The sequence below is a fragment of the Phyllobates terribilis genome, unplaced genomic scaffold (genome assembly GCF_046119375.1).
Source record: "Phyllobates terribilis strain yellow unplaced genomic scaffold, ASM4611937v1 Scaffold_12__6_contigs__length_324123572, whole genome shotgun sequence".
Taxonomy (NCBI): Eukaryota; Metazoa; Chordata; class Amphibia; order Anura; family Dendrobatidae; genus Phyllobates; species Phyllobates terribilis.
The window spans coordinates 322,710,639-322,735,985 of NW_027362772.1; the positions used below are offsets into that span (position 1 = coordinate 322,710,639).

The 25,347-nt window shown below is 38.8% G+C and overlaps 1 protein-coding gene across 11 annotated transcripts in view; it reads right to left on the minus strand.

The window, feature by feature from the left end:
- The window catches only part of NTM (neurotrimin), a 943,285-nt gene that overhangs the window by 225,504 nt on the left and 692,434 nt on the right, over positions 1–25,347 (minus strand). For all 11 annotated transcript variants that reach the window (XM_073657491.1, XM_073657489.1, XM_073657487.1 and 8 more), the window contains exon 2: positions 15,145–15,229. In XM_073657491.1, coding sequence (XP_073513592.1) covers positions 15,145–15,229 — 85 coding nt within the window. The remainder of the gene's footprint in view (positions 1–15,144; positions 15,230–25,347) is intronic.

The window sequence follows — 25,347 nt, forward strand, 5'->3', positions numbered from 1 at the left end:
ATTTGCATTATGGCAAGAAAAAAGCAGCTAAGTAAAGAAAAACGAGTGGCCACCATTACTTCAAGAAATGAAGGTCAGTCAGTCCAAAAAATTTGGCAAACTTTGAAAGTGTCCCCAAGTGCAGTTGCAAAAAACATCAAGCGCTACAAAGAAACTGGCTCACATGAGGACCGCCCCAGGAAAGGAAGACCAAGAGTCACCTCTGCTACTGAGGATAAGTTTATCCGAGTCATCAGCCTCAGAAATCGCAGGTAACAGCAGCTCAGATTAGAGACCAGGTCAATGCCACACAGAGTTCTAGCAGCAGACACATCTCTACAACAACTGTTAAGAGGAGACGTTGTGCAGCAGGCCTTCATGGTAAAATAGCTGCTAGGAAACCACTGCTAAGGACAGGCAACAAGCAGAAGAGACTTGTTTGGCCTAAAGAACACAAGGAATGGACATTAGACCAGTGGAAATCTGTGCTTTGGTCTGATGAGTCCAAATTTGAGATCTTTGGTTCCAACCACCGTGTCATTGTGCGACGCAGAAAAGGTGAACGGATGGACTCTACATGCCTGGTTCCCACCGTGAAGCATGGAGGAGGAGGTGTGATGGTGTGGGGGGGCTTTGCTGGTGACACTGTTGGGGATTTATTCAAAATTGAAGGCATACTGAACCAGCATGGCTACCACAGCATCTTGCAGCGGCATGCTATTCCATCCGGTTTGCATTTAGTTGGACCATTAATTAGAATCATAGATTCTAATTAATTATTTTTCAACAGGACAATGACCCCAAACACCTCCAGGCTGTGTAAGGGCTATTTGACCAAGAAGGAGAGTGATGGGGGGCTACGCCAGATGACCTGGCCTCCACAGTCACCAGACCTGAACCCAATCGAGATGGTTTGGGGTGAGCTGGACCGCAGAGTGAAGGCAAAAGGGCCAACAAGTGCTAAGCATCTCTGGGACCTCCTTCAAGATTGTTGGAAGACCATTTCCGGTGACTACCTCTTGAAGCTCATCAAGAGAATGCCAAGAGTGTGCAAAGCAGTCATCAAAGCAAAAGGTGGCTACTGTGAAGAACCTAGAATATAAGACATATTTTCAATTGTTTCACACTTTTTTGTTAAGTATATAATTCCACATGTGGTAATTCATAGTTTTGATGCCTTCAGTGTGAATGTACAATTTTCAAAGCCATGAAAATACAGAAAAATCTTTAAATGAGAAGGTGTGTCCAAACTTTTGGTCTGTACTGTATATATCACATATAATACACTGTATACATCACCCTCCTCTATATATAGATATATCACATATAATACACTGTATACATCACCCTCCTCTATATATATCACATATAATACACTGTATACATCACCCTCCTCTATATATATCACATATAATACACTGTATACATCACCCCCCTCATATATATATATATATATATATATATATATATCACATATAATACACTGTATACATCACCCTCCTCTATATATATATATATATATATATAATCACATATAATACACTGTATACATCACCCTCCTCTATATATATCACATATAATACACTGTATACATCACCCTCCTCTATATATATATATCACATATAATACACTGTATACATCACCCTCCTCTATATATATATATATCACATATAATACACTGTATACATCACCCTCCTCTATATATATATCACATATAATACACTGTATACATCACCCTCCTCTATATATATATATATATATCACATATAATACACTGTATACATCACCCTCCTCTATATATATCACATATAATACACTGTTAACATCACCCTCCTCTATATATATCACATATAATACACTGTATACATCACCCTCCTCTATATATATCACATATAATACACTGTATACATCACCCCCCTCATATATATATATCACATATAATACACTGTATACATCATCCACCTCTATATATATATATATATATATATATATATATATATATATATATATATATATATATCACATATAATACACTGTATACATCACCCTCCTCTATATATATATATATATCACATATAATACACTGTATACATCACCCTCCTCTATATATATATATATATATATATATATCACATATAATACACTGTATACATCACCCTCCTCTATATATATATATATATATATATATATATATCACATATAATACACTGTATACATCACCCTCCTCTATATATATATATCACATATAATACACTGTATACATCATCCACCTCTATATATATCACATATAATACACTGTATACATCACCCTCCTCTATATATATCACATATAATACACTGTATACATCACCCCCCTCTATATATATATATATCACATATAATACACTGTATACATCACCCTCCTCTATATATATATCTATCACATATAATACACTGTATACATCACCCTCCTCTATATATATCTATCACATATAATACACTGTATACATCACCCTCCTCTATATATATCTATCACATATAATACACTGTATACATCACCCTCCTCTATATATATATATCACATATAATACACTGTATACATCACCCTCCTCTATATATATATATATATCACATATAATACACTGTATACATCACCCTCCTCTATATATATCACATATAATACACTGTTAACATCACCCTCCTCTATATATATCACATATAATACACTGTATACATCACCCTCCTCTATATATATATATCACATATAATACACTGTATACATCACCCTCCTCTATATATATATCACATATAATACACTGTATACATCACCCTCCTCTATATATATATATATATATATCACATATAATACACTGTATACATCACCCTCCTCTATATATATATCACATATAATACACTGTATACATCACCCTCCTCTATATATATATATATCACATATAATACACTGTATACATCACCCTCCTCTATATATATATATATATATATATATATATCACATAATACACTGTATACATCACCCTCCTCTCATATATATATCACATATAATACACTGTATACATCACATATAATACACTGTATACATCACCCTCCTCTATATATATCACATATAATACACTGTATACATCACCCTCCTCTATATATATCACATATAATACACTGTATACATCACCCTCCTCTATATATATATATCACATATAATACACTGTATACATCATCCCCTCTATATATCACATATAATACACTGTATACATCACCCCCCTCCATATATCACATATAATACACTGTATACATCACCCCCCTCTATATATATCACATATAATACACTGTATACATCACCCTCCTCTATATATATATATCACATATAATACACTGTATACATCACCCCATCTATATATATATATATCACATATACTACACTGTATACATCACCCTCCTCTATATATATATCACATATAATACACTGTATACATCATCCACCTCTATATATATCACATATAATACACTGTATACATCACATATAATACACTGTATACATCACCCTCCTCTATATATATCACATATAATACACTGTATACATCACCCTCCTCTATATATATATATATATCACATATAATACACTGTATACATCATCCCCTCTATATATCACATATAATACACTGTATACATCACCCCCCTCCATATATCACATATAATACACTGTATACATCACCCCCCTCTATATATATCACATATAATACACTGTATACATCACCCTCCTCTATATATATATATATATATCACATATAATACACTGTATACATCACCCTCCTCTATATATATATCACATATAATACACTGTATACATCACCCCATCTATATATATATATATATATATATATCACATATACTACACTGTATACATCACCCTCCTCTATATATATATATATCACATATAATACACTGTATACATCATCCACCTCTATATATATCACATAGAATACACTGTATACATCACCCGCCTCTATATATATATATCTATCACAAAAAATACACTGTATACATCACCTTCCTCTATATATATCACATATAATACACTGTATACATCACCCTCCTCTATATATATCACATATAATACACTGTATACATCACCCTCCTCTATATATATATATCACATATAATACACTGTATACATCATCCCCTCTATATATCACATATAATACACTGTATACATCACCCCCCTCCATATATCACATATAATACACTGTATACATCACCCCCCTCCATATATCACATATAATACACTGTATACATCACCCCCCTCTATATATATCACATATAATACACTGTATACATCACCCTCCTCTATATATATATATCACATATAATACACTGTATACATCACCCTCCTCTATATATATATATCACATATAATACACTGTATACATCACCCCCTCTATATATCACATATAATACACTGTATACATCACATATAATACACTGTATACATCACCCTCCTCTATATATATATCACATATAATACACTGTATACATCACCCCCTCTATATATCACATATAATACACTGTATACATCACCCCCCTCCATATATCACATATAATACACTGTATACATCACCCTCCTCTATATATATCACATATAATACACTGTATACATCACCCTCCTCTATATATATCACATATAATACACTGTATACATCACCCTCCTCTATATATATATCACATATAATACACTGTATACATCACCCCCCTCTATATATATATCACATATAATACACTGTATACATCACCCTCCTCTATATATATCACATATAATACACTGTATACATCACCCTCCTCTATATATATCACATATAATACACTGTATACATCACCCTCCTCTATATATATATCACATATAATACACTGTATACATCACCCCCCTCTATATATATATCACATATAATACACTGTATACATCACATATAATACACTGTATACATCACCCTCCTCTATATCACATATAATACACTGTATACATCACCCTCCTCTATATATATCACATATAATACACTGTATACATCACCCTCCTCTATATATATATCACATATAATACACTGTATACATCACCCCCCTCTATATATATATATATCACATATAATACACTGTATACATCACCCCCCTCTATATATATATCACATATAATACACTGTATACATCACCCCCTCTATATATCACATATAATACACTGTATACATCACCCTCCTCTATATATATATATAATCACATATAATACACTGTATACATCACCCTCCTCTATATATATATATCACATATAATACACTGTATACATCACCCTCCTCTATATATATATATCACATATAATACACTGTATACATCACCCTCCTCTATATATATATATCACATATAATACACTGTATACATCACCCTCCTCTATATATATATATATATATATCACATATAATACACTGTATACATCACCCTCCTCTATATATCACATATAATACACTGTTAACATCACCCTCCTCTATATATATCACATATAATACACTGTATACATCACCCTCCTCTATATATATATATCACATATAATACACTGTATACATCACCCTCCTCTATATATATATATATATATCACATATAATACACTGTATACATCACCCCCCTCCATATATCACATATAATACACTGTTAACATCACCCTCCTCTATATATATCACATATAATACACTGTATACATCACCCCCCTCTATATATATATATATCACATATAATACACTGTATACATCACCCCCCTCTATATATATATATATCACATATAATACACTGTATACATCACCCTCCTCTCTATATATATATATATATATCACATATAATACACTGTATACATCACCCTCCTCTATATATATATCACATATAATACACCACCCTCCTCTATATATATATATATATATATATCACATATAATACACTGTATACATCACATATAATACACTGTATACATCACCCTCCTCTATATATATATCACATATAATACACTGTATACATCACCCTCCTCTATATATATATCACATATAATACACTGTATACATCACCCTCCTCTATATATATATCACATATAATACACTGTATACATCACCCCCTCTATATATCACATATAATACACTGTATACATCACCCCCCTCCATATATCACATATAATACACTGTATACATCACCCCCCTCTATATATATATCACATATAATACACTGTATACATCACCCTCCTCTATATATATATCACATATAATACACTGTATACATCACCCTCCTCTATATATATATATCACATATAATACACTGTATACATCACCCTCCTATATAATATATATATCACATATAATACACTGTATACATCACCCTCCTCTATATATATATATCACATATAATACACTGTATACATCACCCTCCTCTATATATATACACACAGTACAGACCAAAAGTTTGGACACACCTTCTCATTTAAAGATTTTTCTGTATTTTCATGACTATGAAAATTGTACATTCACACTGAAGGCATCAAAACTATGAATTACCACATGTGGAATTATATACTTACCAAAAAAGTGTGAAATAACTGAAAATATGTCTTATATTCTAGGGTCTTCACAGTAGCCCCCTTTTGCTTTGATGACTGCTTTGCACCCTCTTGGCATTCTCTTGATGATCTTCAAGAGGTAGTCACCGGAAATGGTCTTCACTTCACAGGTGTGCCCTGTCAGGTTTAATAAGTGGGATTTCTTGCCTTATAAATGGGGTTGGGACCATCAGTTGTGTTGTGCAGAAGTCTGGTGGATACACAGCTGATAGTCCTACTGAATAGACTGTTAGAATTTGCATTATGGCAAGAAAAAAGCAGCTAAGTAAAGAAAAACGAGTGGCCACCATTACTTCAAGAAATGAAGGTCAGTCAGTCCAAAAAATTTGGCAAACTTTGAAAGTGTCCCCAAGTGCAGTTGCAAAAAACATCAAGCGCTACAAAGAAACTGGCTCACATGAGGACCGCCCCAGGAAAGGAAGACCAAGAGTCACCTCTGCTACTGAGGATAAGTTTATCCGAGTCATCAGCCTCAGAAATCGCAGGTAACAGCAGCTCAGATTAGAGACCAGGTCAATGCCACACAGAGTTCTAGCAGCAGACACATCTCTACAACAACTGTTAAGAGGAGACGTTGTGCAGCAGGCCTTCATGGTAAAATAGCTGCTAGGAAACCACTGCTAAGGACAGGCAACAAGCAGAAGAGACTTGTTTGGCCTAAAGAACACAAGGAATGGACATTAGACCAGTGGAAATCTGTGCTTTGGTCTGATGAGTCCAAATTTGAGATCTTTGGTTCCAACCACCGTGTCATTGTGCGACGCAGAAAAGGTGAACGGATGGACTCTACATGCCTGGTTCCCACCGTGAAGCATGGAGGAGGAGGTGTGATGGTGTGGGGGGGCTTTGCTGGTGACACTGTTGGGGATTTATTCAAAATTGAAGGCATACTGAACCAGCATGGCTACCACAGCATCTTGCAGCGGCATGCTATTCCATCCGGTTTGCATTTAGTTGGACCATTAATTAGAATCATAGATTCTAATTAATTATTTTTCAACAGGACAATGACCCCAAACACCTCCAGGCTGTGTAAGGGCTATTTGACCAAGAAGGAGAGTGATGGGGGGCTACGCCAGATGACCTGGCCTCCACAGTCACCAGACCTGAACCCAATCGAGATGGTTTGGGGTGAGCTGGACCGCAGAGTGAAGGCAAAAGGGCCAACAAGTGCTAAGCATCTCTGGGACCTCCTTCAAGATTGTTGGAAGACCATTTCCGGTGACTACCTCTTGAAGCTCATCAAGAGAATGCCAAGAGTGTGCAAAGCAGTCATCAAAGCAAAAGGTGGCTACTGTGAAGAACCTAGAATATAAGACATATTTTCAGTTGTTTCACACTTTTTTGGTAAGTATATAATTCCACATGTGGTAATTCATAGTTTTGATGCCTTCAGTGTGAATGTACAATTTTCAAAGCCATGAAAATACAGAAAAATCTTTAAATGAGAAGGTGTGTCCAAACTTTTGGTCTGTACTGTATATATCACATATAATACACTGTATACATCACCCTCCTCTATATATAGATATATCACATATAATACACTGTATACATCACCCTCCTCTATATATATCACATATAATACACTGTATACATCACCCTCCTCTATATATATCACATATAATACACTGTATACATCACCCTCCTCTATATATATATATATATATATAATCACATATAATACACTGTATACATCACCCTCCTCTATATATATCACATATAATACACTGTATACATCACCCTCCTCTATATATATATCACATATAATACACTGTATACATCACCCTCCTCTATATATATATCACATATAATACACTGTATACATCACCCTCCTCTATATATATATATCACATATAATACACTGTATACATCACCCTCTATATATATCACATATAATACACTGTATACATCACCCTCCTCTATATATATATATCACATATAATACACTGTATACATCACCCTCCTCTATATATATATATATCACATATAATACACTGTATACATCACCCTCCTCTATATATATATCACATATAATACACTGTATACATCACCCTCCTCTATATATATATATATATATATCACATATAATACACTGTATACATCACCCTCCTCTATATATATCACATATAATACACTGTTAACATCACCCTCCTCTATATATATCACATATAATACACTGTATACATCACCCTCCTCTATATATATCACATATAATACACTGTATACATCACCCCCCTCATATATATATATCACATATAATACACTGTATACATCATCCACCTCTATATATATATATATATATATATATATATATATATATATATATATATATATCACATATAATACACTGTATACATCACCCTCCTCTATATATATATATATATCACATATAATACACTGTATACATCACCCTCCTCTATATATATATATATATATATATATATATATCACATATAATACACTGTATACATCACCCTCCTCTATATATATATATCACATATAATACACTGTATACATCATCCACCTCTATATATATCACATATAATACACTGTATACATCACATATAATACACTGTATACATCACCCTCCTCTATATATATCACATATAATACACTGTATACATCACCCCCCTCTATATATATATATATCACATATAATACACTGTATACATCACCCTCCTCTATATATATATCTATCACATATAATACACTGTATACATCACCCTCCTCTATATATATCTATCACATATAATACACTGTATACATCACCCTCCTCTATATATATCTATCACATATAATACACTGTATACATCACCCTCCTCTATATATATCTATCACATATAATACACTGTATACATCACCCTCCTCTATATATATATATCACATATAATACACTGTATACATCACCCTCCTCTATATATATATATATATCACATATAATACACTGTATACATCACCCTCCTCTATATATATCACATATAATACACTGTTAACATCACCCTCCTCTATATATATCACATATAATACACTGTATACATCACCCTCCTCTATATATATATATCACATATAATACACTGTATACATCACCCTCCTCTATATATATATCACATATAATACACTGTATACATCACCCTCCTCTATATATATATATATATCACATATAATACACTGTATACATCACCCTCCTCTATATATATATCACATATAATACACTGTATACATCACCCTCCTCTATATATATATATATCACATATAATACACTGTATACATCACCCTCCTCTCATATATATCACATATAATACACTGTATACATCACATATAATACACTGTATACATCACCCTCCTCTATATATATCACATATAATACACTGTATACATCACCCTCCTCTATATATATCACATATAATACACTGTATACATCACCCTCCTCTATATATATATATCACATATAATACACTGTATACATCATCCCCTCTATATATCACATATAATACACTGTATACATCACCCCCCTCCATATATCACATATAATACACTGTATACATCACCCCCCTCTATATATATCACATATAATACACTGTATACATCACCCTCCTCTATATATATATATCACATATAATACACTGTATACATCACCCCATCTATATATATATATATCACATATACTACACTGTATACATCACCCTCCTCTATATATATATCACATATAATACACTGTATACATCATCCACCTCTATATATATCACATATAATACACTGTATACATCACATATAATACACTGTATACATCACCCTCCTCTATATATATCACATATAATACACTGTATACATCACCCTCCTCTATATATATATATCACATATAATACACTGTATACATCATCCCCTCTATATATCACATATAATACACTGTATACATCACCCCCCTCCATATATCACATATAATACACTGTATACATCACCCCCCTCTATATATATCACATATAATACACTGTATACATCACCCTCCTCTATATATATATCACATATAATACACTGTATACATCACCCTCCTCTATATATATATCACATATAATACACTGTATACATCACCCCATCTATATATATATATCACATATACTACACTGTATACATCACCCTCCTCTATATATATATATCACATATAATACACTGTATACATCATCCACCTCTATATATATCACATAGAATACACTGTATACATCACCCGCCTCTATATATATATATCTATCACAAAAAATACACTGTATACATCACCTTCCTCTATATATATCACATATAATACACTGTATACATCACCCTCCTCTATATATATCACATATAATACACTGTATACATCACCCTCCTCTATATATATATATCACATATAATACACTGTATACATCATCCCCTCTATATATCACATATAATACACTGTATACATCACCCCCCTCCATATATCACATATAATACACTGTATACATCACCCCCCTCCATATATCACATATAATACACTGTATACATCACCCCCCTCTATATATATCACATATAATACACTGTATACATCACCCTCCTCTATATATATATATCACATATAATACACTGTATACATCACCCTCCTCTATATATATATATCACATATAATACACTGTATACATCACCCCCTCTATATATCACATATAATACACTGTATACATCACATATAATACACTGTATACATCACCCTCCTCTATATATATATCACATATAATACACTGTATACATCACCCCCTCTATATATCACATATAATACACTGTATACATCACCCCCCTCTATATATATCACATATAATACACTGTATACATCACCCCCCTCTATATATATCACATATAATACACTGTATACATCACCCTCCTCTATATATATCACATATAATACACTGTATACATCACCCTCCTCTATATATATCACATATAATACACTGTATACATCACCCTCCTCTATATATATATCACATATAATACACTGTATACATCACCCCCCTCTATATATATATCACATATAATACACTGTATACATCACCCTCCTCTATATATATCACATATAATACACTGTATACATCACCCTCCTCTATATATATCACATATAATACACTGTATACATCACCCTCCTCTATATATATATCACATATAATACACTGTATACATCACCCCCCTCTATATATATATCACATATAATACACTGTATACATCACATATAATACACTGTATACATCACCCTCCTCTATATCACATATAATACACTGTATACATCACCCTCCTCTATATATATCACATATAATACACTGTATACATCACCCTCCTCTATATATATATATCACATATAATACACTGTATACATCACCCCCTCTATATATCACATATAATACACTGTATACATCACCCCCCTCCATATATCACATATAATACACTGTATACATCACCCCCCTCTATATATATATATATCACATATAATACACTGTATACATCACCCTCCTCTCTATATATATATATATATATATATATATATATCACATATAATACACTGTATACATCACCCTCCTCTATATATATATCACATATAATACACCACCCTCCTCTCTATATATATATATATATATATCACATATAATACACTGTATACATCACATATAATACACTGTATACATCACCCTCCTCTATATATATATCACATATAATACACTGTATACATCACCCTCCTCTATATATATATCACATATAATACACTGTATACATCACCCTCCTCTATATATATATCACATATAATACACTGTATACATCACCCCCTCTATATATCACATATAATACACTGTATACATCACCCCCCTCCATATATCACATATAATACACTGTATACATCACCCCCCTCTATATATATATCACATATAATACACTGTATACATCACCCTCCTCTATATATATATCACATATAATACACTGTATACATCACCCTCCTCTATATATATATATCACATATAATACACTGTATACATCACCCCATCTATATATATATATATCACATATAATACACTGTATACATCACCCTCCTCTATATATATATATCACATATAATACACTGTATACATCACCCTCCTCTATATATATATATATCACATATAATACACTGTATACATCACCCTCCTCTATATATATATATCACATATAATACACTGTATACATCACCCTCCTCTATATATATATATCACATATAATACACTGTATACATCACCCCCTCTATATATCACATATAATACACTGTATACATCACATATAATACACTGTATACATCACCCTCCTCTATATATATCACATATAATACACTGTATACATCACCCTCCTCTATATATATATATCACATATAATACACTGTATACATCACCCCCTCTATATATCACATATAATACACTGTATACATCACCCCCCTCCATATATCACATATAATACACTGTATACATCACCCCCCTCTATATATATCACATATAATACACTGTATACATCACCCTCCTCTATATATATCACATATAATACACTGTATACATCACCCTCCTCTATATATATATATCACATATAATACACTGTATACATCACCCTCCTCTATATATATATATATCACATATAATACACTGTATACATCACCCCCTCTATATATCACATATAATACACTGTATACATCACATATAATACACTGTATACATCACCCTCCTCTATATATATCACATATAATACACTGTATACATCACCCTCCTCTATATATATATCACATATAATACACTGTATACATCACCCCCCTCTATATATATCACATATAATACACTGTATACATCACCCTCCTCTATATATATCACATATAATACACTGTATACATCACCCCCCTCTATATATATATCACATATAATACACTGTATACATCACCCTCCTCTATATATATCACATATAATACACTGTATACATCACCCTCCTCTATATATATATCACATATAATACACTGTATACATCACCCCCCTCTATATATATATCACATATAATACACTGTATACATCACCCCCCTCTATATATATATCACATATAATACACTGTATACATCACCCCCTCTATATATCACATATAATACACTGTATACATCACCCCCCTCCATATATCACATATAATACACTGTATACATCACCCCCCTCTATATATATCACATATAATACACTGTATACATCACCCTCCTCTATATATATATCACATATAATACACTGTATACATCACCCTCCTCTATATATATATATATATCACATATAATACACTGTATACATCACCCTCCTCTATATATATATATATATATCACATATAATACACTGTATACATCACCCTCCTCATATATATATTATATATATATATATATATCACATATAATACACTGTATACATCACCCTCCTCTATATATATATATATATATCACATATAATACACTGTATACATCACCCCCCTCCATATATATATCACATATAATACACTGTATACATCACCCTCCTCTATATATATATATATCACATATAATACACTGTATACATCACCCTCCTCTATATATATATATATCACATATAATACACTGTATACATCACCCCCCTCTATATATATATCACATATAATACACTGTATACATCACCCCATCTATATATCACATATAATACACTGTATACATCACCCTCCTCTATATATATATATCACATATAATACACTGTATACATCACCCTCCTCTATATATATATCACATATAATACACTGTATACATCACCCCATCTATATATATATATATCACATATAATACACTGTATACATCACCCTCCTCTATATATATATATATCACATATAATACACTGTATACATCACCCTCCTCTATATATATATATATCACATATAATACACTGTATACATCACCCCCCTCTATATATATATCACATATAATACACTGTATACATCACCCCATCTATATATCACATATAATACACTGTATACATCACCCTCCTCTATATATATATATCACATATAATACACTGTATACATCACCCTCCTCTATATATATCACATATAATAAACTGTATACATCACCCCCCTCTATATATATCACATATAATACACTGTATACATCACCCCCCTCTATATATATATATATATATCACATATAATACACTGTATACATCACCCCCCTCTATATATATATATATATCACATATAATACACTGTATACATCACCCTCCTCTATATATATATATATCACATATAATACACTGTATACATCACCCCCTCTATATATATCACATATAATACACTGTATACATCACCCTCCTCTATATATATATATCACATATAATACACTGTATACATCACCCTCCTCTATATATATATATCACATATAATACACTGTATACATCACCCCATCTATATATCACATATAATACACTGTATATATATATATATGACCCCTGTAGATCACCCCCCACACAGCCGTCTCTCACCTGAGGATGGCGCTGTCCCCCTGGCGCACCGTCACGTTGTCCATGGCTTTGGGGAAGCCGGCGTCCCCGCTCCGCACCGGCACTCCTGCGGGCAGAAGAAAGAGCAGCCTGAGACACAGGGCGAGCAGCCACCTCCAGGGGGCGACGACCCCCAGCATCCTTCCCCCGCCCGAGCAGACACAGCGCAGAGAACAGCGACCGGGGCCCCCGAGGCTCCCAGCGCTACATGTCTCCACAGCCGGGAGCGAGGGCGACTGAGACCTGCCCGCTCTGCGCTCCACTGCCGCCTGCTGCTGCTGCTGATGAATCCGGCCCCGCCCATATCCCCGCCTCCAGATCGCGGACCCCGCCTACACTCCGCCTTTACAGCGCACAGCACGCCCACAACCAGCCTTGATTTCAATTTTACCACGCCCAGCCCCACGTAACTCCGCCTCTAACTCGTCCAACTCTGATCCCGCCTCCCGCTCACCTGTAACCCCGGCACCTTGTGAGAGACCGGAGAGCAGCGGGGACGGAGGCGATAGGTGGTGTGGGCGACACAAAGCGACACACGGGCGACATATATATATACAGTACAGACCAAAAGTTTGGACACACCTTCTCATTTAAAGATTTTTCTGTATTTTCATGACTATGAACATTGTACATTTGCAAAAAGAACTTCAGCACTCCATACATGAATATATAAGAAATATTGTATCTGGACTAATGTCACTTTGAAAAATGAAGGTTTTTTGCGCATAATTTGGCCAATTCATGTGTGCCCATCAACCACGACAAGGTCACCTTCGTATGATGGGAAACTACGCTACGCTACCACTGGATATGCCACTCTTGGGCTGTAAGCCTGTATGGACAATATGTCTCTGCTTGGGCTTTTAACCTACAATGTATGGGCTGGTAGAGCTAGTTAAAACCAACTGTGACTGAATGGGAGGGACACATGGTCAGAAAAAAGGCTGTCAAACTTCTAATAGTGTGAACACGTACCTGCTACAATGCTCCAGGAGCGGGATCCCAAAAATGATTAATAGAAAAAAGAGAGGGGTCGCTCACTGGTCTATTCGGGTGCTCTGAAGAAAAGAGTAATATCAATTGCAAAAAGAACTTCGGCACTCCATCTTTTTTTCTATGAACATTGTCCATTCACACTGAAGGCATCAAAACTATGAATTACCACATGTGGAATTATATACTTAACAAAAAAGTGTGAAACAACTGAAAATATGTCTTATATTCTAGGGTCTTCACAGTAGCCACCTTTTGCTTTGATGACTGCTTTGCACACTCTTGGCATTCTCTTGAGGAGCTTCAAGAGGTAGTCACCGGAAATGGTCTTCCAACAATCTTGAAGGAGTTCCCAGAGATGCTTAGCACTTGTTGGCCCTTTTGCCTTCACTCTGCGGTCCAGCTCACCCCAAACCATCTCGATTGGGGTCAGGTCTGGTGACTGTGGAGGCCAGGTCATCTGGCGTAGCCCCCCATCACTCTCCTTCTTGGTCAAATAGCCCTTACACAGCCTGAAGGTGTTTGGGGTCATTGTCCTGTTGAAAAATAAATGATGGTCCAACTAAACGCAAACCGGATGGAATAGCATGCCGCTGCAAGATGCTGTGGTAGCCATGCTGGTTCAGTATGCCTTCAATTGTGAATAAACCCCCAACAGTGTCACCAGCAAAGCCCCCCCCCACACCATCACACCTCCTCCCCCATGCTTCACGGTGGGAACCAGGCATGTAGAGTCCATCCGTTCACCTTTTCCGCGTCGCACAAAGACACGGTGGTTGGAACCAAAGATCTCAAATTTGGACTCATCAGACCAAAGCACAGATTTCCACTGGTCTAATGTCCATTCCTTGTGTTCTTTAGCCCAAACAAGTCTCTTCTGCTTGTTGCCTGTCCTTAGCAGTGGTTTCCTAGCAGCTATTTTAACATGAAGGCCTGCTGCACAAAGTCTCCTCTTAACAGTTGTTGTAGAGATGTGTCTGCTGCTAGAACTCTGTGTGGCATTGACCTGGTCTCTAATCTGAGCTGCTGTTACCTGCGATTTCTGAGGCTGGTGACTCGGATAAACTTATCCTCAGAAGCAGAGGTGACTCTTGGTCTTCCTTTTATGGGGCGGTCCTCATGTGAGCCAGTTTCTTTGTAGCGATTTATGGTTTTTGCAACTGCACTTGGGGACACTTTCAAAGTTTTCCCAATTTTTCGCATTGACTGACCTTCATTTCTTAAAGTAATGATGGCCACTCGTTTTTCTTTACTTAGCTGCTTTTTTGTTGCCATAATACAAATTCTAACAGTCTATTCAGTAGGACTATCCCAACCCCATTTATAAGGCAAGAAATCCCACTTATTAAACCTGACAGGGCACACCTGTGAAGTGAAGACCATTTCCGGTGACTACCTCTTGAAGCTCATCAAGAGAATGCCAAGAGTGTGCAAAGCAGTCATCAAAGCAAAAGGTGGCTACTGTGAAGAACCTAGACTATAAGACATATTTTCAGTTGTTTCACACTTTTTTGTTAAGTATATAATTCCACATGTGGTAATTCATAGTTTTGATGCCTTCAGTGTGAATGTACAATTTTCAAAGTCATGAAAGTACAGAAAAATCTTTAAATGAGAAGGTGTGTCCAACCTTTTGGTCTGTACTGTATATATATATATATACATACATACACACACACACAAGTACAGCAACCGCGGCGGATAAACGTGTGTACAGTGCGCAGAAGCGAGTGCACTCCTGTATATACAGAGCTCAGGAGAAGCGACTACACCCCTGTATATACAGAGCTCAGGAGAAGAGAGTACACCCCTGTATATACAGAGCTCAGGAGAAGCGACTACACCCCTGTATATACAGAGCTCAGGAGAAGCGACTACACCCCTGTATATACAGAGCTCAGGAGAAGCGAGTACACACCTGTATATACAGAGCTCAGGAGAAGCGACTACACCCCTGTATATACAGAGATCAGGAGAAGTGACTACACCCCTGTATATACAGAGCTCAAGAGAAGCGACTACACCCCTGTATATACAGAGCTCAGGAGAAGCGACTACACCCCTGTATATACAGAGCTCAGGAGAAGAGACTACACCCCTGTATATACAGAGCTCAGGAGAAGAGAGTACACCCCTGTATATACAGAGCTCAGGAGAAGCGAGTACACCCCTGTATATACAGAGCTCAGGAGAAGCGACTACACCCCTGTATATACAGAGCTCAGGAGAAGCGACTACACCCCTGTATATACAAAGCTCAGGAGAAGAGACTACACCCCAGTATATACAGAGCTCAGGAGAAGCGACTACACCCCTGTATATACAGAGCTCAGGAGAAGCGACTACACCCCAGTATATACAGAGCTCAGGAGAAGCGAGTACACCCCTGTATATACAGAGCAAAGGAGAAGAGACTACACCCCTGTATATACAGAGCTCAAGAGAAGCGACTACACCCCTGTATATACAGAGCTCGGGAGAAGCGACTACACCCCTGTATATACAGAGCTCAGGAGAAGCGACTACACCCCTGTATATACAGAGCAAAGGAGAAGCGACTACACCCCAGTATATACAGAGCTCAGGAGAAGCGACTACACCCCTGTATATACAGAGCAAAGGAGAAGCGACTACACCCCAGTATATACAGAGCTCAGGAGAAGCGACTACACCCCTGTATATACAGAGCTCAGGAGAAGCGACTACACCCCTGTATATACAGAGCTCAGGAGAAGAGACTACACCCCTGTATATACAGAGCTCAGGAGAAGCGACTACACCCCTGTATATACAGAGCTCAGGAGAAGCGACTACACCCCTGTATATACAGAGCTCAGGAGAAGAGACTACACCCCTGTATATACAGAGCTCAGGAGAAGCGACTACACCCCTGTATATACAGAGCTCAGGAGAAGCGACTACACCCCTGTATATACATAGCTCAGGAGAAGCGACTACACCCCTGTATATACAGAGCTCAGGAGAAGCGACTACACCCCTGTATATGCAAAGCTCAGGAGAAGCGACTACACCCCTGTATATACAGAGCTCAGGAGAAGAGACTACACCCCTGTATATACAGAGCTCAGGAGAAGCGACTACACCCCTGTATATACAGAGCTCAGAAGAAGCGACTACACCCCTGTATATACAGAGCTCAGGAGAAGCGACTACACCCCTGTATATACAGAGCACAGGAGAAGCGACTACACCCCTGTATATACAGAGCTCAGGAGAAGCGACTACACCACTGTATATACAGAGCTCAGGAGAAGAGACTACACCCCTGTATATACAGAGCTCAGGAGAAGAGACTACACCCCTGTATATACAGAGCTCAGGAGAAGCGAGTACACCCTTGTATATACAGAGCTCAGGAGAAGCGAGTACACCCCTGTATATACAGAGCTCAGGAGAAGCGAGTACACCCCTGTATATACAGAGCTCAGGAGAAGCGACTACACCCCTGTATATACAGAGCTCAGGAGAAGCGAGTACACCCCTGTATATACAGAGCTCAGGAGAAGAGACTACACCCCTGTATATACAGAACTCAGGAGAAGCGACTACACCCCTGTATATACAGAGCTCAGGAGAAGCGAGTACACCCCTGTATATACAGAGCTCAGGAGAAGCGACTACACCCCTGTATATACAGAGCTCAGGAGAAGCGACAACACCCCTGTATATACAAAGCTCAGGAGAAGCGACTACAACCCTGTATATACAGAGCTCAGGAGAAGCGACTACACCCCTGTATATACAGAGCTCAGGAGAAGAGACTACACCCCTGTATATACAGAGCTCAGGAGAAGCGACTACACCCCAGTATATACAGAGCTCAGGAGAAGCGACTACACCCCTGTATATACAGAGCTCAGGAGAAGCGACTACACCCCTGTATATACAGAGCTCAGGAGAAGCGACTACACCCCTGTATATACAGAGCTCAGGAGAAGCGACTACACCCCTGTATATACAGAGCTCAGGAGAAGCGACTACACCCCTGTATATACAGAGCTCAGGAGAAGCGACTACACCCCTGTATATACAGAGCTCAGGAGAAGCGAGTACACCCCTGTATATACAGAGCTCAGGAGAAGAGAGTACACCCCTGTATATACAGAGCTCAGGAGAATAGACTACACCCCTGTATATACAGAGCTCAGGAGAAGCGACTACACCCCTGTATATACAGAGCTCAGGAGAAGCGACTGCACCCCTGTATATACAGAGCTCAGGAGAAGCGACTACACCCCTGTATATACAGAGCTCAGGAGAAGCGACTACACCCCTGTATATACAGAGCTCAGGAGAAGCGACTACACCCCTGTATATACAGAGCTCAGGAGAAGCGACTACACCCCTGTATATACAGAGCTCGGGAGAAGCGACTACACCCCTGTATATACAGAGCTCAGGAGAAGAGACTACACCCCTGTATATACAGAGCTCAGGAGAAGAGACTACACCCCTGTATATACAGAGCTCAGGAGAAGCGAGTACACCCCTGTATATACAGAGCTCAGGAGAAGAGAGTACACCCCTGTATATACAGAGCTCAGGAGAAGCGAGTACACCCCTGTATATACAGAGCACAGGAGAAGCGACTACACCCCTGTATATACAGAGATCAGGAGAAGCGACTACACCCCTGTATATACAGAGCTCAGGAGAAGCGACTACACCCCTGTATATACAGAGCTCAGGAGAAGTGACTACACCCCTGTATATACAGATCTCAGGAGAAGAGACTACACCCCTGTATATACAGAGCTCAGGAGAAGAGACTACACCCCTGTATATACAGAGCTCAGGAGAAGCGACTACACCCCTGTATATACAGAGCTCAGGAGAAGCGACTACACCCCTGTATATACAGAGCTCAGGAGAAGCAACTACACCCCTGTGTATACAGAGCTCAGGAGAAGCGACTACACCCCTGTATATACAGAGATCAGTAGAAGTGACTACACCCCTGTATATACAGAGCTCAGGAGAAGCGACTACACCCCTGTATATACAGAGCTCAGGAGAAGAGACTACACCCCTGTATATACAGAGCTCAGGAGAAGAGACTACACCCCTGTATATACAGAGCTCAGGAGAAGCGACTACACCCCGGTATATACAGAGCTCAGGAGAAGCGACTACACCCCTGTATATACAGAGCTCAGGAGAAGCGACTACACCCCTGTATATACAGAGCTCAGGAGAAGCGACTACACCCCTGTAAATACAGAGCTCAGGAGAAGCGACTACACCCCTGTATATACAGAGCTCAGGAGAAGCGACTACACCCCTGTATATACAGAGCTCAGGAGAAGCGACTACACCCCTGTATATACAGAGCTCAGGAGAAGCGACTACACCCCTGTATATACAGAGCTCAGGAGAAGCGACTACACCCCTGTATATACAGAGCTCGGTAGAAGCGACTACACCCCTGTATATACAGAGCTCGGGAGAAGGGACTACACCCCTGTATATACAGAGCTCAGGAGAAGCGACTACACCCCTGTATATACAGAGCTCAGGAGAAGCGACTACACCCCTGTATATACAGAGCTCAGGAGAAGCGAGTACACCCCTGTATATACAGAACTCAGGAGAAGCGAGTACACCCCTGTATATACAGAGCTCGGGAGAAAAGACTACACCCCTGTATATACAGAGCTCAGGAGAAGCGAGTACACCCCTGTATATACAGAGCACAGGAGAAGTGAGTACACCCCTGTATATACAGAGCTCAGGAGAAGCTTAGTACACCCCTGTTTATACAGAGCACAGGAGAAGAGACTACACCCCTGTATATACAGAGCTCAGGAGAAGCGAGTACACCTCTGTATATACAGAGCTCAGTAGAAGCGACTACACCCCTGTATATACAGAGCTCAGGAGAAGCGACTACACCCCAGTATATACAGAGCTCAGGAGAAGCGACTACACCCCTGTATATACAGAGCTCAGGAGAAGCAACTACACCCCTGTATATACAGAGCTCAGGAGAAGCGACTACACCCCTGTATATACAGAGCTCAGGAGAAGCGAGTACACCCCTGTATATACAGAGCTCAGGAGAAGCGACTACACCCCTGTATATACAGAGCTCAGGAGAAGCGAGTACACCCCTGTATATACAGAGCTCAGGACAAGCGACTACACCCCTGTATATACAGAGCTCAGGAGAAGCGACTACACCCCTGTATATACAGAGCTCAAGAGAAGAGACTACACCCCTGTATATACAGAGCTCAGGAGAAGCGACTACACCCCTGTATATACAGAGCTCAGGAGAAGCGATTACACCCCTGAATATACAAAGCTCAGGACAAGCGACTACACCCCAGTATATACAGAGCTCAGGAGAAGCGACTACATCTCTGTATATACAGAGCTCAGGAGAAGCGACTACACCCCTGTATATACAGAGCTCAGGAGAAGCGACTACACCCCTGTATATACAGAGCTCAGGAGAAGCCAGTACACCTCTGTATATACAGAGCTCAGGAGAAGCGACTACACCCCTGTATATACAGAGCTCAGGAGAAGCGAGTACACCCCTGTATATACAGAGCTCTGGAGAAGCGACTACACCCCTGTATATACAGAGCTCAGGAGAAGCGAGTACACCCCTGTATATACAGAGCTCAGGACAAGCGACTACACCCCTGTATATACAGAGCTCAGGAGAAGCGACTACACCCCTGTATATACAGAGCTCAGGAGAAGCGACTACACCCTTGTATATACAGAGCTCAGGAGAAGCGACTACACCCCTGTATATACAGAGCTCAGGAGAAGCGAGTGCACTCATGTATATACAGAGCTCAGGAGAAGCGAGTACACCCCTGTATATACAGAGCTCAGGAGAAGCGACTACACCCCTGTATATACAGAGCTCAGGAGAAGCGACTACACCCCTGTATATACAGAGCTCAGGAGAAGAGACTACACCCCTGTATATACAGAGCTCAGGAGAAGCGACTACACCCCTGTATATACAGAGCTCAGGAGAAGAGACTACACCCCTGTATATACAGAGATCAGGAGATGCGACTACACCCCAGTATATACAGAGCTCAGGAGAAGCGACTACACCCCTGTATATACAGAGCTCAGGAGAAGCGACTACACCCCTGTATATACAGAGCTCAGGAGAAGCGACTACACCCCTGTATATACAGAGCTCAGGAGAAGCGACTACACCCCTGTATATACAGAGCTCAGGAGAAGCGACTACACCCCTGTATATACAGAGCTCAGGAGAAGCGACTACACCCCTGTATATACAGAGCTCAGGAGAAGCGACTACACCCCAGTATATACAGAGCTCAGGAGAAGCGACTACACCCCTGTATATACAGAGCTCAGGAGAAGAGACTACACCCCTGTATATACAGAGCTCAGGAGAATCGACTACACCCCTGTATATACAGAGCTCAGGAGAAGCGACTACACCCCTGTATATACAGAGCTCAGGAGAAGCGACTACACCTCGGTATATACAGAGCTCAGGAGAAGCGACTACACCCCTATATATACAGAGCTCAGGAGAAGCGACTACACCCCTGTATATACAGAGCTCAGGAGAAGCGACTACACCCCTGTATATACAGAGCTCAGGAGAAGAGACTACACCCCTGTATATACAGAGCTCAGGAGAAGCGAGTACACCCCTGTATATACAGAGCTCAGGAGAAGCGACTACACCCCTGTATATACAGAGCTCAGGAGAAGCGACTACACCCCTGTATATACAGAGCTCAGGAGAAGCGACTACACCCCTGTATATACAGAGCTCAGGAGAAGCGACTACACCCCGGTATATACAGAGCACAGGAGAAGAGACTACACCCCTGTATATACAGAGCTCAGGAGAAGCGACTACACCACTGTATATACAGAGCTCAGGAGAAGCGAGTACACCCCTGTATATACAGAGCTCAGGAGAAGCGACTACACCCGGTATATACAGAGCTCAGGAGAAGCGACTACACCCCTGTATATACAGAGCTCAGGAGAAGCGACTACACCCCTGTATATACAGAGCTCAGGAGAAGCGACTACACCCCTGTATATACAGAGCTCAGGAGAAGAGACTACACCCCTGTATATACAGAGCTCAGGAGAAGCGACTACACCCCTGTATATACAGAGCTCAGGAGAAGCGACTACACCCCTGTATATACAGAGCTCAGGAGAAGAGACTACACCCCTGTATATACAGAGCTCAGGAGAAGCGACTACACCCCTGTATATACAGAGCTCAGGAGAAGCGACTACACCCCAGTATATACAGAGCTCAGGAGAAGCGACTACACCCCTGTATATACAGAGCTCAGGAGAAGCGACTACACCCCTGTATATACAGAGCTCAGGAGAAGCGACTACACCCCTGTATATACAGAGCTCAGGAGAAGAGACTACACCCCTGTATATACAGAGCTCAGAGAAGAGACTACACCCCTGTATATACAGAGCTCAGGAGAAGCGACTACACCCCTGTATATACAGAGCTCAGGAGAAGCGACTACACCCCTGTATATACAAAGCTCAGGACAAGCGACTACACCCCTGTATATACAGAGCTTAGGAGAAGCGACTACACCCCTGTATATACAGAGCTCAGGAGAAGAGACAACACCCCTGTATATACAGAGCTCAGGAGAAGAGACTACACCCCTGTATATACAGAGCTCAGGAGAAGAGACTACACCCCTGTATATACAGAGCTCAGGAGAAGCGACTACACCCCTGTATATACAGAGCTCAGGAGAAGAGACTACACCCCTGTATATACAGAGCTCAGGAGAAGCGACTACACCCCTGTATATACAGAGCTCAGGAGAAGCGACTACACCCCTGTATATACAGAGCTCAGGAGAAGCGACTACACCCCTGTATATACAAAGCTCAGGAGAAGCGACTACACCCCTGTACATACAGAGCTCAGGAGAAGCGACTACACCCCTGTATATACAGAGCTCAGGAGAAGAGACTACACCCCTGTATATACAGAGCTCAGGAGAAGCGACTACACCCCTGTATATACAGAGCTCAGGAGAAGAGACTACACGCCTGTATATACAGAGCTCGGGAGAAGCGACTACACCCCGGTATATACAGAGCTCGGGAGAAGCGACTACACCCCTGTATATACAGAGCTCAGGAGAAGCGAGTGCACCCCTG